The sequence below is a fragment of the Carcharhinus amblyrhynchos genome, chromosome 7, assembly GCF_965287045.1.
Source record: "Carcharhinus amblyrhynchos chromosome 7, sCarAmb.v2.hapA, whole genome shotgun sequence".
Classification (NCBI taxonomy): domain Eukaryota; kingdom Metazoa; phylum Chordata; class Chondrichthyes; order Carcharhiniformes; family Carcharhinidae; genus Carcharhinus; species Carcharhinus amblyrhynchos.
The window spans coordinates 93556839-93570849 of NC_137330.1; the positions used below are offsets into that span (position 1 = coordinate 93556839).

The following is a 14011-nucleotide window of genomic DNA, read 5'->3' on the forward strand; positions in this document are numbered from 1 at the left end:
ACAGTAGGACTAGGGGGCACAGCCTCAAGATAAAGGGGGGGGCGCGGTTTAGAATGGAGTTGAGGAGGAACTTCTTCACTCAAAGGGTGGTGAACCTCTGGAATTCTCTGCCCGTTGAAGTGGTGGAGGCTGCCTCGCTAAATATTTTTAAGACGCGGGTTGATGGGTTTTTGATAAGCGAGGGGATTAAGAGTTATGGGGAGAGGGCGGGAAAGTGGAACTGAGCCACGACAGATCAGCCATGATCTTATTGAATGGCGGGGCAGGCTTGAAGGGCTAGATGGCCTACTCCTGCTCCTATTTCTTGTGTTCTTATTAAAGTTTGTTGCATTCTAAAGGATTAATTTAAACATCAGATTTGCATTTTGCTTTTCTGTTAACCTAAGTACATGTTTCGATTCTAGAATTCACCTTTACTTGTGTAAGTGTTTGCCTGCAGGTTTGCAGGAGTGCGGTGTTTTCATTGTGTTTGCATGTTGAAGTGTTGCGTGAATAAATGTTTATCTTTTCTTTTGATTTAAACGGATCAGAAAGCCAGTTTTCTATCTATTATTAAAAGTCACAACACCAAAAAGGATTTTAAAACATTCCCTCTAAATATATATCTTGAGAGTGTTCAAGAGCAGCAACTAGGTTATTAACACCTCTCTCTTCTTGTAACATCTACAAAGGAGTCAAGCGTCAAGGGAGACAGATAGGGAAGTGAAGTGAAGATCACAATCAGATCAGCCATGATCTTACTGAAAGGCAGAACATGCCTGGTGGGCCGAATGGCCTGCTATCTTTCAATACCAACTGTGAGCAGTGAATAAAAAGGTCTCTTGAGAAGATACATTTGCTGGTGAAGCAGGACAAGGATAGAGGATTGTGCAAGTATTTTAATTTTTACTCCATTCTTGAAGTTACAAAGCCAATGTACAGAATGACCGGGCAAGCCCTTAATCTGGCCCCTGGAGTGCTACAAAAAACAATTCAAGTTTAATCAATTTTGTGGTTCCCACAAGAGAGACCTACAAGATCCAAGCTGACAAGAGAAGGCTTTGCACCTGATCTTGGATTTGATGTGACACTTGATTTTAGCCAAAAGGCCGCAACAATAATATGCTGAACAATTTTCATCCAATTGTAGACTCAGGAAATATGCAAACTCCACACATTCATCCAAGGTTGGAATCGAACCTCGGTCCTTGTCCCTGTAAGGCAGCAGTGCTAACCATTGTGTCATCCAATAAACCAAAATTACAAATGGAAGGAGAATTAAGGAAACAAGGAAAAAATTAGAAAATAACAATATCCACATTATCACAGTCAGAATGAAGCATTCCAACTATTCCCATAACTGATTGTCACTAAATGCCTAGTGTTTAAGCCAAATGAAGGCGCAGGATTTTAATTGCAAAAGGCAAGGTATAACCTCAAACTGCAAAACGGCAGCAATAACAAATTGACATTTACATTGAATTTGATAGTAATTAGCGATGTTGATTGCACAAAAATCAGATGAGTATATCAACTGAGTATCATAGGCAAAATCTGATTACATAGAAATTAATAGGTCAACATTCACATTGTACAACGTACGTTTATTCTCTATCTGGTCCGCTGTCAATGAGATTTCTCACTTATGTCACCCACACTGCTGCAAAACCCGTAGGAAGGAGTGTGCTACCAGCAGAACCAGAGAATCCTGCCAGTGTGTGTGGTGGAGAATCCTCCCTTTGGTTTCTCTCTTCACAGATGCTGCCAGAGCTGCTGCATATTTTCAGCATTTTCTGTTTTCATCCAAGATTTTGAAACCCAATATGCAATTCCTCAGGGTTACATTTGATCTGTTCCAAATGTGCTTAATATGATGGCTGGGCACAAAAATGCACTTTATTGTTGTGCGTGGGAGATAGCACAAAGCTAAAATCAAACATTAATCTATTTTAATTCAACCAATAGATTCTCGCTATTCTTCTCTAAGTTTTCAAAATTGAAGTACTGCAGTCATGCTTTTTATACATGGCTTTTTTTTGGTCAGGAGTTTTAATTGGAATTTTGGGGGAGGAATGGAACAGATGAGACCAATAAGAAAGCACAAATGATTAAAGCAGGGAGTGAAAAGGATCTGATGGAGTTTGACCCACAATTAATCCACAAACCCAGTCTAAATGCACCCTTTCCTTACTACACCTCACTATCTCCCACACGAAAGGAAAAAACACAAAAGCGAACAGAGATAAACATCAACACCAAGAGAAGTAAAAGCCTATGATTGCTGTTTCACCATATGCATCATGGGGGATCATATTAAAAATATGTAGTTTTTGTTTGTAACATTTACTGCTTCAATCACCATCATGTCACACCTGACTCTTACCAGGCAATATACCTGAAATTGTTTTTAAATTTGAATATTGTAAAGTTGTACATTTGTCACAGCTTGTTTTTCAGTCCTCTCAATGCGAGATGGCACTCCATCTCTAAGTGCAAGTTTGCATGTCCAATCTAGCTGGCAATGCATTCAAGTTTTATATCTTAACACAAATTACAAACTGCTATACTGGAACTACATCTCCATCATTTTAAAAAAGGGTCACTGCACCCAGATGTCTTCACCACATTCCAGGCACCTTACCCAACATCACACCAACCTTACGCAGATAATTCTTGTCAATCACTGTCATTAGTTCACCAGAAAACATATTTTTCACCCTACTAATGGTACTTGGTCCCAAGTCTATCTTGTTCTGAAACAATCGTCCAATATCAGCATTATATGATAGATGGTACAAAATATGGGCAATCAAAAACTAACGGGGCAGAGGAGACAGCTCCATTATCATCCCCATCCCCAAAAGGTAGAAGATAAGACTGAAGCATTTACAACTAGCTTCAGTTAGGAGTGCCAAATTGATGGTCCATCTCTGCCTCCTCCTAAGGTTCCCCACCATCAAAAATGCCAATCTTCAGCCAGTCTGATTCATTCCATATAAAATCAAAACCAGCTGGGTGTACTAGATACAGCAAAAGGTCTCAAACAGAACAAAGAAAATTACAGCATAAGAACAGGCCCTTCGACTCTCCAAGCCTGCACCAATTATGCTGCCCAACTGAACTAAAACCTCCTATTCTTCCGAGTGCCATATCCCTCGATTCTTATCCTATTCATGTATTTGTCCAGATGTATTTGCTTCCACTACTTCCCCGGCAATAAGTTCCAGATACCCAACATGTAAAAAAACTTGCCTTGTACATCTCCTTTAAACTTTGCCCCTCACATCTTAAACCTGTACCCCCTAGTAATTGACTCTTCCACTCTGGGAAAAAGACACTAGTGCTAAAGACTCTCACTTCAGAATTTACCATATTTCTCACCAAGCTGTTCCAGTACAACACTAGCGTCTACCTGGTAAAGTGAAAAATTATCCAGGTAGATTTTGTCTGCATAAAGGACAAATCCAATCCTGTCAGTTACCACCCTATCAGCCTAGTCCCAATCATAAGTATGATACAATGTGTCACCAACTGAAAAAGAGCATTTACTGCCCATCCCTAATTGCCCTTGAGAAGGTGTCAAAAGAGCTGCCTTCTCAAACTGCTTAACTCCATATGGTGTAGGTACACCCATGATGCTGTTTGGGAAGGAGTTCCTGTATTTGATCCAGTGACAGTGAAAGAATGTTAACATATTTTCAAGTCAGGATGGTAAGTGACTTGGAGGAGAGCTTCCAGGTAGCAGTGTTCCCATGTGTCCACTGCCCTTGTAGATAGTAGCGGTTGTGGGTTTCGAAGATGCTGCGTAAGGAGCTTTGATGAATTCCTGCAGTTCACCTTGTAGATGGTACATACTGTTTTCACTGTGCATTTACAGTGGAGGGAGTGAATGTTTGTGGAAATGGAGCCAGTCATGAGGCTGCTTTGTGCTGAATGGTGTCCAGCTTCTTGAGTGTTATTGGAGACGAGTGGAGAGTATACAATCACACTCCTCAATTGTGCCTTGTAGATAATCGCCAGGTTTTGAGGAGTCAGGAGTTAACCGAAAACCCAGTCATCCATGGAGTTCTTTCAGGGCCAGTAGGCTCCAGACTTGTCCAAAGATAGACTGAAGAGCGAAATTCCAGGTAGTGAGTCACTCACTGCCCTTGAAATGAAATGAGCACTTAATCAAGAATGGCATTCAGGAGCCCTATTAAAGTTAGATTAGGGGGAAAGCTCCATTTGCTGGTGTTACATCTAGCACAAAAGACAGTTCTGGTTGCTGGAAATCTATTGTTGCACCCACAGGAAATCATGGTTGATGTTTCTCAGGGAAATGTCCTAGACCTAACCAGTTTCCCTCCATCATTCCTTCCGAAATAGTAATGCTCACTCATGATTACACATTATTCAGTTCCATTCATAATTCCTTAGATAACAGATAGTCCATTCCCACATGCAGCAAGATCTGGACAACATTCAAGCTTAGACTGGTGACTGGTAAATGGCAAGAGACATTTGCACCACTGAAATATTAGGTAATGACCATCTCCAACAAGGGAGAACCATCTCCCCTTGACATTCATGAGGATTGCCATTGCTAAATCTTTCTCCATCATCACTGTGGGGACCTTTATTAACCAAAAACCATATTAATAGTTTGGCTACAGAGGTAGATCAGAGGCTTGGTACCCTACAACAAATAACTCACCTCCTGACTCCCAGAAGCGTTTCCACCATTTATGAAGACAAAAGGCAAGTGTGGAATAGAACACTCTCCAGTTGCTCTCCAACGAGGGCCCTACTTTATTATTTTCATTCTAAGCGCTGGGCGGACTTGAAACTGGGAGTGTTTCAGATCCAACTTATAGACCTGTTCTCAGGCCCCTTATGCACACATTGCCTGAGAAAACATTAGTGATTCCGAATCACATTGCACGTGGGCAGGGCATAACACGCCCAAAATCCTGCAGCTCCAATCGGAGCCTCCATCTGCACATGCACAGGGAAAAATAGGATAGAATTTGGCCCCCTGACACACAACTCCCAGGCTGGATAATGCCTCCCCCTGACCCCTAGCCATTGCCCCAGAACAATACTGACCCCTTTAAGCCTCTATTCCTCCACTACCCAAACTGATGGCAAGCCCCTCCCCCACTACCCTTCCACTGATCCTCCACACCCAATCCACCAAACGATCACAAGCAGACAGCTGTCCGACTCACCTTCCACCCCTCTCACCTTCCACCCCTCTCACACCAATCTCAAGCGGAGAGCCATCGGATGCTCGGTACTTACCTCCTCACAAGCTGAAGCGCCCGAATTGGATTTTTGTAGAGCATGTCTATTTCGCGCCAAATCTGGATGAGCGAACAAGATAGGAAAGGAGGAAATGCTGGTAAGGTTGGGCATGCAGCCCATTAAGTCAGTATAAATGCATGCAAATACATTTAAATGGCCACCATGCCCATTTTGGGCACAGTCCCGATCGCGGCCATTTTCGGGCCTTGGTAAAGGGGGAACTGGAGCGGAGTTGGGTGCGGATCACGCTACTCGTCTCATGTACAACTTTACCAAGTTTTCGTGCCCAAATATCGGCGCAACTTGATGGTAAAATCAGGCCCTGAATCTCCAAAAACATTCAAGAAGCTCAACACTATCCTGATTAAACAGCCCACTTGAATGGCACCCTTTTCACTACCTTCAACATTCCATCCCTCCAACACCAGTGCACCCTGACTACAAGATGCACTCCATCAACTCGCTGAGGCTTCTTCAGCAGCAACTCCCAAGCCACCTCCCAAAAGACAAGGCCAACAGATGTCTGGGAATGCAACCATCTGCATGTTCCTCTCCAAGTGACACACCATCCTGACTTGGAAATATGTGGCTGCTTCTTTAACATCACCAGGTCAAAATCCTGAAATTACATTGTGACTGTACAGTGCAGGTATCACACTCTCTAAAAGGTCCTGGGCAGCCTGTCCAGAATCCACGAAAATCATTCTGTACTTATTTCAGGGTCAAACCTTGAACTAAATCCTCAACTGAATGTGCAAATAGAAGAAATAGATCAGGGAAGACAATGGGAGAAACAGAAGCATTAATACGTTTCGCTCAGAAAATGACATTTTGAAATACGGTCTATGAATGGCTTGACACATGACATGCGATGAGAGTAGCATGCCTGGACCTAAGTTCCCAAAGATTTCTACCATTACGTTTTTCTTCATGTTATATACAAATCTGGGGTAGATTAATTGATAGAATGATTGCTACAATCAGTCAAAAGCTTAATCATCATTGTATCATGCCAGAGTTGTAATATTAAAACTAGATGGACCGTACTGCCACCTTCCATTTCTCTACACTCTCCTAAAACTCTTCTGCTTTCTCAAAAGACTAAGGAAATTTGATATGTCAGCTACAGCTCTCATCAACTTTTACAGATGCGCCATAGAAAGCATTCTTGCCGGTTGTATCACAGCTTGGTACGTCTCCTGCTCTGCCCAAGACTGCAAGGAACTACAAAAGGTCGTGAATGTAGCCCAATCCATCATGCAAACCAGCCTCCCATCCATTGACTCTGTCTATATTTCCTGCTGCTGTGGCAAAGCAGCATAATTAAGGACCCCACGCACCCCGGACATTCTCTCTTCCACTTTTTCCTTCGGGAAAAAAGATATAAAAGTCTCAGGTCACGTACCAACCAATTCAAGAACAGCTTCTTCCCTGCTGCTGTCAGATTTTTGAATGGACCTACCTTGCATTAAGTTGCTAATTCTTTACACCTTAGCTATGACTGTAACATTACATTCTGCACTCTCTCGTTTTCTTCTCTATGAACGGTATGTTTTGTCTGTATAGCATGCAAGAACAATTCTTTTCATTGTATGTTAACATATGTGACAATAATAAATCAAATCAAAATTGTACAATGATTTTGCTTTGGATCTGGATTTATGAGTTACATAGAAACTAGAAGCAGAGTAGGCCATTTGGTTCTTCAAGTCTGCTCCGCCATTCATTTTGATCCTGACCACCTTCCCCCCCATATCTCTTGATCCCTTTATAGCCCCATAATCTAATTTCTTCTTGAAATCAGAAAATGTTTTGGCCTTAACTGCATTCCGTGGTAGTGAATTCCACACATTCACCCTCTGGGTGAAGAAATTCCTCCTCACCTCAGTTCTAAAAGGTTTACCATTTATCCTCAAATCATGACCCCTAGTTCTGCATTTCCCCCCGCCACTGGGAATATTCTTTCTGAATCTACACTGTAAAACCCGTTAGAATTTTATAAGTTTCCGTGATAACTGCTCTCACTCTGCTAAACTCCAGTGAATATAGTCCTAACCGACTTAGTCTCTCCGCATATGACATCCCAGGAATCAGCCTGGTAAACCTTCGCTGTACTCCCTCTATAGCAAGGACATCCTTTCTCAGATAAGGACACCAAAACTGCACACAATACTCCAGATGGGACCTCAGCAACGCCCTATGCAATTGCAGCAAAATATTCCTATCCCTATATTCAAATCCTTTCACTATGAAGGCCAACATATCACTTGTCTTCTTTGTGCACATACTTTCAGCGACGTATGCCTGAGGACTCCAAGGTCTCATTGAGTATCCACCTTTCTCAATTTACACCCATGCAAGTAATAATCTGTCTTTATATTATTGCTACCAAAGTGGATAACCTCACATTTATCCACACTATACTGCATCTGCTATGCAGATGCCCACACATTCAGCCTGTCCAAAACACGCTGAAGCATCTCTGCATCCTCCTCACAGTTTACCTCCCACCGACCCAACTTCGTATCCTCTGCAAATTTGGAGATAATACATTAAGTTCCCTCTTGCAAATCATATAATGAATATATAATGTGAACAGTTGGGATCCTAGCACAGATCCCTGCAGAACCCCACTAGTCATTGACTGCCAATTAGAAAAAGACCCAGTTATTCCAACACTTTGCTTCCTATCTGCTAACCAGCTTGAAAATGTAAACTCATTTGAACTAGTTGATTTACAAAAATGAAAATTATGCTGCCCCGGGATGCTCACCTTAACTCCAGGAATATGAGAAAAGAAAGCCTCAGGGCTCTGAGAATGATAGAGCGATCCATGACCAACACACCCCCAAGGTGCTCGAATTGTTAAACTTCCACAGTCAAATAAATTACCAGATCGATAGCGATATTTAGCAGCTTCATTAACAATCTGAAAATAAATTAGAACAAAGTGAAAACTACAGTTTAATTTCGATGTTTTAGTAAATCTTTTCTAGAATGTATTGGTGTTTATACATGTGCAATAAAGAAATGGAAGCCTTCTCACATTAAAATGGCTTAAAAAATTCAATACAGAATAATCAGCAATTTATCAATTCTACAACTAATGTTAAATTACAGGACTCAATGGTAAGTGAAAGCCCTCAATTCTGAGAAAAACAAAGGCGGGGGTAAAATAAAAGGTAACCTAATGTAAATTTTAATTTTTATAAGCGCATCACAAAAAGACTTCCGAGTTACTGGAACTGTAACAATGCCGAATTTCTGCACATTTGTCCTACTGTTTCATAAAATAGAAAATATAGAAGAAATAGATTAGGGAGGAAGATGGGAGAAACAAGGTTTTGTTCAGAAAATAACATTTTGAAATACAGTATATGAATGGTTTGGCACATGACGTGTGACGAGTAACATGTTTGACGGTAACTGTGGAGCTAAGTTCCCAAAGCTTTCCACCATTAGGATTTTCCTCATGTTATATACAAGCCTGTAACAGATTAATTGATAGAGACTGATTGCTACAATTAGTCAAAAACGCAATTATCATTGTATCATGCAAGTACCAGAATTGTAAAATGAAAACTAGATGGACTTGGCCTTGTTTCATCAAACAATTCCTGCTCCAAATTAAGTTAAACAGAATCTAAATCTACAAAACAGGGGCAAAACAAATGTCATGTAGTACAGCATGTTTAAAAAAATAAATTGTAAGAGAAAAGATTGAGACTAGATCAGAGATGTCAGTGAATTGGTTCTACATTTACTATTTCATTAAGGGGAAGTCGTGTCTGACAAATTTATTGGAGTTCTATGAGGATGTGTCTAGGGCGGTGGATAGAGGAGACCCGGTGGATGTGGTCTTTCTTGATTTTCAAAAGGCCTTTGGCAAGGTACCTCACAAGAGGTTATTGCAGAAGGTAAGGGGGCATGGAGTTAGCGTGGATAGAGGATTGGTTGTCAAATAGGAGACAGAGAGTTGGGGTCAATGGGTGCTATTCGGATTGGCGGATGGTGATTAGTGGAGTGCCCCAGGGGTCGGTGCTGGGGCCTCGGCTATTTACCATTTATATAGATGATCTGGAGGTGGGAACCGAGTGTATGGTGTCGAAATTTGCTGATGACACCAAGATTGGTGGAACGGCAAATTGCGCGGAGGGTGTGGAGAGTCTGCAGAAGGATCTAGATAGGCTGGGCGAATGGGCCAGGAAATGGCAAATGGAATTTAATGTTGGCAAGTGTGAGGTGGTCCACTTTGGTAGGAATAATGGTAGGAAGGACTATTACTTACGGGGCGAAAAACTGCAGCAGGCGACGGTGCAGAGGGACCTCGGGGTCTTTGTGCATGAGTCGCAAAAACCCAGCTTGCAGGTGCAGCAGGTGGTCAGGAAGGCCAATGGGATGCTGGCCTTCATAGCGAAGGGGATTGAATATAAAAGTAGGGAGGTCTTGCTGCAGCTGTATAGGGCATTGGTGAGGCCGCAGCTGGAGTACTATGTGCAGTTTTGGTCGCCACACTTACGCAAGGATATTTTGGCCTTGGAGGGAGTGCAGAGGAGGTTTACTAGGCTGATGCCGGAGTTGAGGGGGTTGAGCTATGAGGAGAGGCTGAATAAACTAGGCTTGTACTCGTTAGAGTTTAGAAGAATGAGGGGAGATCTCATTGAGACATATAAGATGATGAATGGGATGGACAGGATAGAAGTGGAGAGGCTCTTCCTGCTCAGAAAGGACAGTAGGACTAGGGGGCACAGCCTCAAGATAAAAGGGGGGCGGTTTAGAACGGAGTTGAGGAGGAACTTCTTCACTCAAAGGGTGGTGAATCTCTGGAATTCTCTGTCCGTTGAGGTGGTGGAGGCTGACTCGCTAAATATTTTTGAGACGCGGGTTGATGGGTTTTTGATAAGCGAGGGGATTAATGGGGAGAGGGCGGGAATGTGGAACTGAGACACGACAGATCAGCCATGATCTTATTGAATGGCGGGGCAGGCTCGAAGGGCTGGATGGCCTACTCCTGTTCCTATTTCTTATGTTCTTATGTTCTTATTTTAAGAAAGAGTACAATTGTGCAGAAATTGAGCATTGTACGGTTACAATAATTCAGAATTTTTTATGCGCTTAGAAAAATTAAAATTTACATTAGGTTACGTTTTATTTTACCCCTGCCTTTGTTTTTCTCAAAACGATTGGTTCTTAGGATGTCAAGTCATTGCAGAAAAGCAATTCTTAAGATGACGATGTTCAACTATGTTCTCAAATTAGATTTGGAATCAGGGTACAATAAAGCTAGGTATCAAAACTTTGGAAAGATATACTGGAAATAAAGGTGATACAATGTGGATTTACCACAATGGCACAAAGGGTTAAAAGGGTTAAGTTCAGAGGACAGGCCACATTAACTTGATTGTATTTCCTTGAGTTCAGAAAACTGAGAGATGATCTGATCATAGGGTCTTAAACACTAAGGGATTTCAAATGGGATTGATCCAAAGAAGCTGTTGCCTCTAGTACGGGAATCTTAAACAATGCCAAATTTTAAACTTCACAGCGTATTCACCTTGTGGTTCTACATCTCTTTTATTGCATATTACAGCTGCTCTCTCTGCTGGGGATGTGTAAATACAATTAGTTCAGCAATCACTGTTTGCAGTGATTCTAAATGTATGTTTTTCTCAGTGCAGTTCACAACTGAAAAATATTGAAAATGCTAGAATGGAATTTTTTTTTACATTTTATGAAAGTGAGGACTAATCAGCATTGTGACATATTTTTGGAACTCAAAGTTGACTGTGAAGACGTTTGAACAGTTCGATATGTTGCCCCTTGTACATGCCATGTCCAAACAGAGTTCAATGAATCAATATGGTACATAAACAAATAGGAAAAAATACACTGAAGGTATATTTGGGGAAAAGGGGGGAATTCAACTCAACAAAAGAGGACTAATATAATCACGATCAAAACTTTTACAATGAGATGGAAGTGAATAAAACAAAAGATGAGGATAAAGTAAATATTTTCCTCACCATGATGGGGCCAGACTTTTGATATAGTATTGAGCTAGTGTTGCCCACGAGATCCCAGTAAAACGGAATGTGAAATTAATCAGATTCTGGACTTATAATAGCATGACTAAGAATGCAGCTGCACTGAAAGTTGCATTCCAACAAAGGAGGTAGGTGTCAAGTAAGATTATTACATATTACATTCTTGAGTTAAAGAACCTGATAGAAGTTTACAAAATGTTGAGAGGAATAGATAGGGTGGACTCTCAGAGGCTATTTCCCCGGTTTGAAATGGTCGCTACGAGAGGACACAGATTTAAGGTGCGGGGAGGGAGGTTCAGAAGTGATGTTAGGGGTAAGTTTTTCACTCAGAGGGTGGTGAGTGAATGGAATCGGCTGCCGTCAGTGGTGGTGGAGGCGAACTCGCTGGGGTCTTTTAAAAGACTTCTGGATGAGTATATGGGGTTTAATGAGATTGAGGGTTATAGATAGGTCTGTAGGTTGGTAGGTGATGATGTGATCGGCGCAACTTGTGGGCCGAAGGGCCTGTTTGTGCTGTAGTGTTCTATGTTCTTAACTCTTTCATCACTGTGGGTATGGCAAGGACTCAGCAATCATCCTTAGAGATACTTTCATAAGTGACCCGAAGGACACGAAAATTCAGGATTAGCTTTTGAGTAAAAGCATGAGCTGACGTAGAAGGAAGTTTGTAATTAGGCCACAGCAATGGAAATGACAGAAAGTAATAGTTGTAGATTACAAGGGAGTTATGTTCCTGAGTCAGCTCGGAAGTTCACCAGATTTCAGCAGGCCACGCAACCAAGTTCACAGTCCCAGAGTCATAAATATAAATGTTACTGTTGCCTTGGCAGCCACAAACCATCTAAATGCCTATAAGTCCATTTAAAGTTCTTTGGGAAAATCAGTATTAACCAACAGGAATAGAGGAAATAATAAGGATCCAGGTCTCAGTGAGGCTCCAATCATAGATATGCACCAGGTCCAGGTGTAGATCTAAAGCTAGTTCAAGAGCCTGAAATTAGTCATATGTGCGAATAAGATAGGAAACAGAAGTTACCACGCAGGGTGATCAAGACATGGAACATGGAAGCACATGGAAGACCAAAATTAAAGGACAGAAGATGTCCAGCATCCACAATTGCATGAAAAATCAGAGATTCGCAACGTACTTTCATCCCTGATAAGGCTGCAGCAGTGTCTGCTATTTTAGAAATAAATCCCATATTCACATTCACTTACTCAAAACTGGTGAGAAACCCTCTAGTTATTCCAACAATACTGGCATCTACCCAGCAATGTGGAAAATTGTCCAGATTTGTCCTATTCATTAAAAAGCAGGAAAAATCCAAGCCGGTCAATTATTGCCGATTATCAGCAAAGTGATGGAAGTGTCATCAACAATGCAATTGGACAATAACCTACTGAAAGGTGCTTATTTTCAGTTGCACCAGGGCCACTCAACTCCTGACCTCATTGCAGCCTTGGTCCAAATGTGGTCCAGAGTTGTGAGTGACAGGTCTTGACCGAGTGTGAGATCAAAAAACCCTGAAACTGGAATCATTGGGAATCAGAATGAAAATTCATCACTGCTGAGAGTAAAATCTAATGCTAAGGAGGATAACTGCAATTGGTGGAGGTTAACATCAATCTCAGGAGTTCCTCGGGCTATGTCCTCGGCCCAACCCTCTTCAACTGGTTTATCAATGACCATCCTTCCATCATAATATCAGAAGTGGGCCTATTCACTTGATGACTGCACAAGAGGGCAGCACAGTGGTTAGCACTCCTGCCTTACAGCGTCATGGGCCTGGATTCAATTCTGGTCTTTGGTGACTGTCAGTTTGAAGTTTGTGCGTTCTCCCTGAGTCTGCATGGGTTTCCTCCCACAGTCCAAAGATGTGTAGGTTAGGTGGATTAGCCATGGTAAATGCGTGGAGTTATAGGGATAGAGCGGGAGGTAAAGATACTTTGGGTAAGATACTCTGTCAGAGTGTCAGTGCAGACTCGATAGGCTGAATGGCCTCCTTCTGCACTTTAGGCATTCTATGGATCTAGATTCTAATGTTCAGTGCTATTCTTGATCACGCAGATGCTGATACAGGAAGGCCAGTATCAACAGTCACGCTTGGGCTAAGTGGAAGGTATCATTTGTGCAACACAAGCAACATCAGGCAATAACCATCTAGAACAAGCAAGAATCTATTTTCCTCAGCCATACAACGGCACTATCATTTAATCCCTCATTTTTAACATCTTGGACTTCCCATTGACAAGACACTGAAATGAACCAGCCATATAAACGCTGAGGCTACAAGAGCAGGTCGGAGGCTGGAATTCTGCAGAGAATAACTCACCTCCTGACTCCCAAAAGCCTGTCCACCATCTACAAGGCACAAGTCAGAAGTATGATGGAAAATTCTCCAGTTGCTTGGATGAGTGCAGCGCCAAGCACACTTAACTCAAAACCATCCACGACAAAGCAGTTTGCTTGATTGGAATGCACAAAAAAACCCACCTACAAGTTCCACTCCATGACTCACACCATCCTGACTTGGTACTGTATTGCCATTGTTTCTAAGTCAGGAAGTCAAAATGTTGGAACTGCTCCCCCCACCCACCCCCATCCCCCGAAAGGACTAAGAGTGTACCTGAATCACATACGCGACACTGGATCACGGTGATGGCTCACCACCACCTTCTCATCGGCAATTAGGGATAGATAGCTA

The 14011-nt window shown here is 42.0% G+C and overlaps 1 protein-coding gene across 1 annotated transcript in view; it reads right to left on the reverse strand.

Moving 5' to 3' along the window:
• bckdhb (branched chain keto acid dehydrogenase E1 subunit beta) overlaps positions 1-14011 on the reverse strand; it is a 264765-nt gene that overhangs the window by 204620 nt on the left and 46134 nt on the right. The window contains exon 5 of the mRNA XM_080192796.1: positions 8036-8191. Within this exon, the coding sequence (XP_080048922.1) occupies positions 8036-8191 (156 nt within the window). The remainder of the gene's footprint in view (positions 1-8035; positions 8192-14011) is intronic.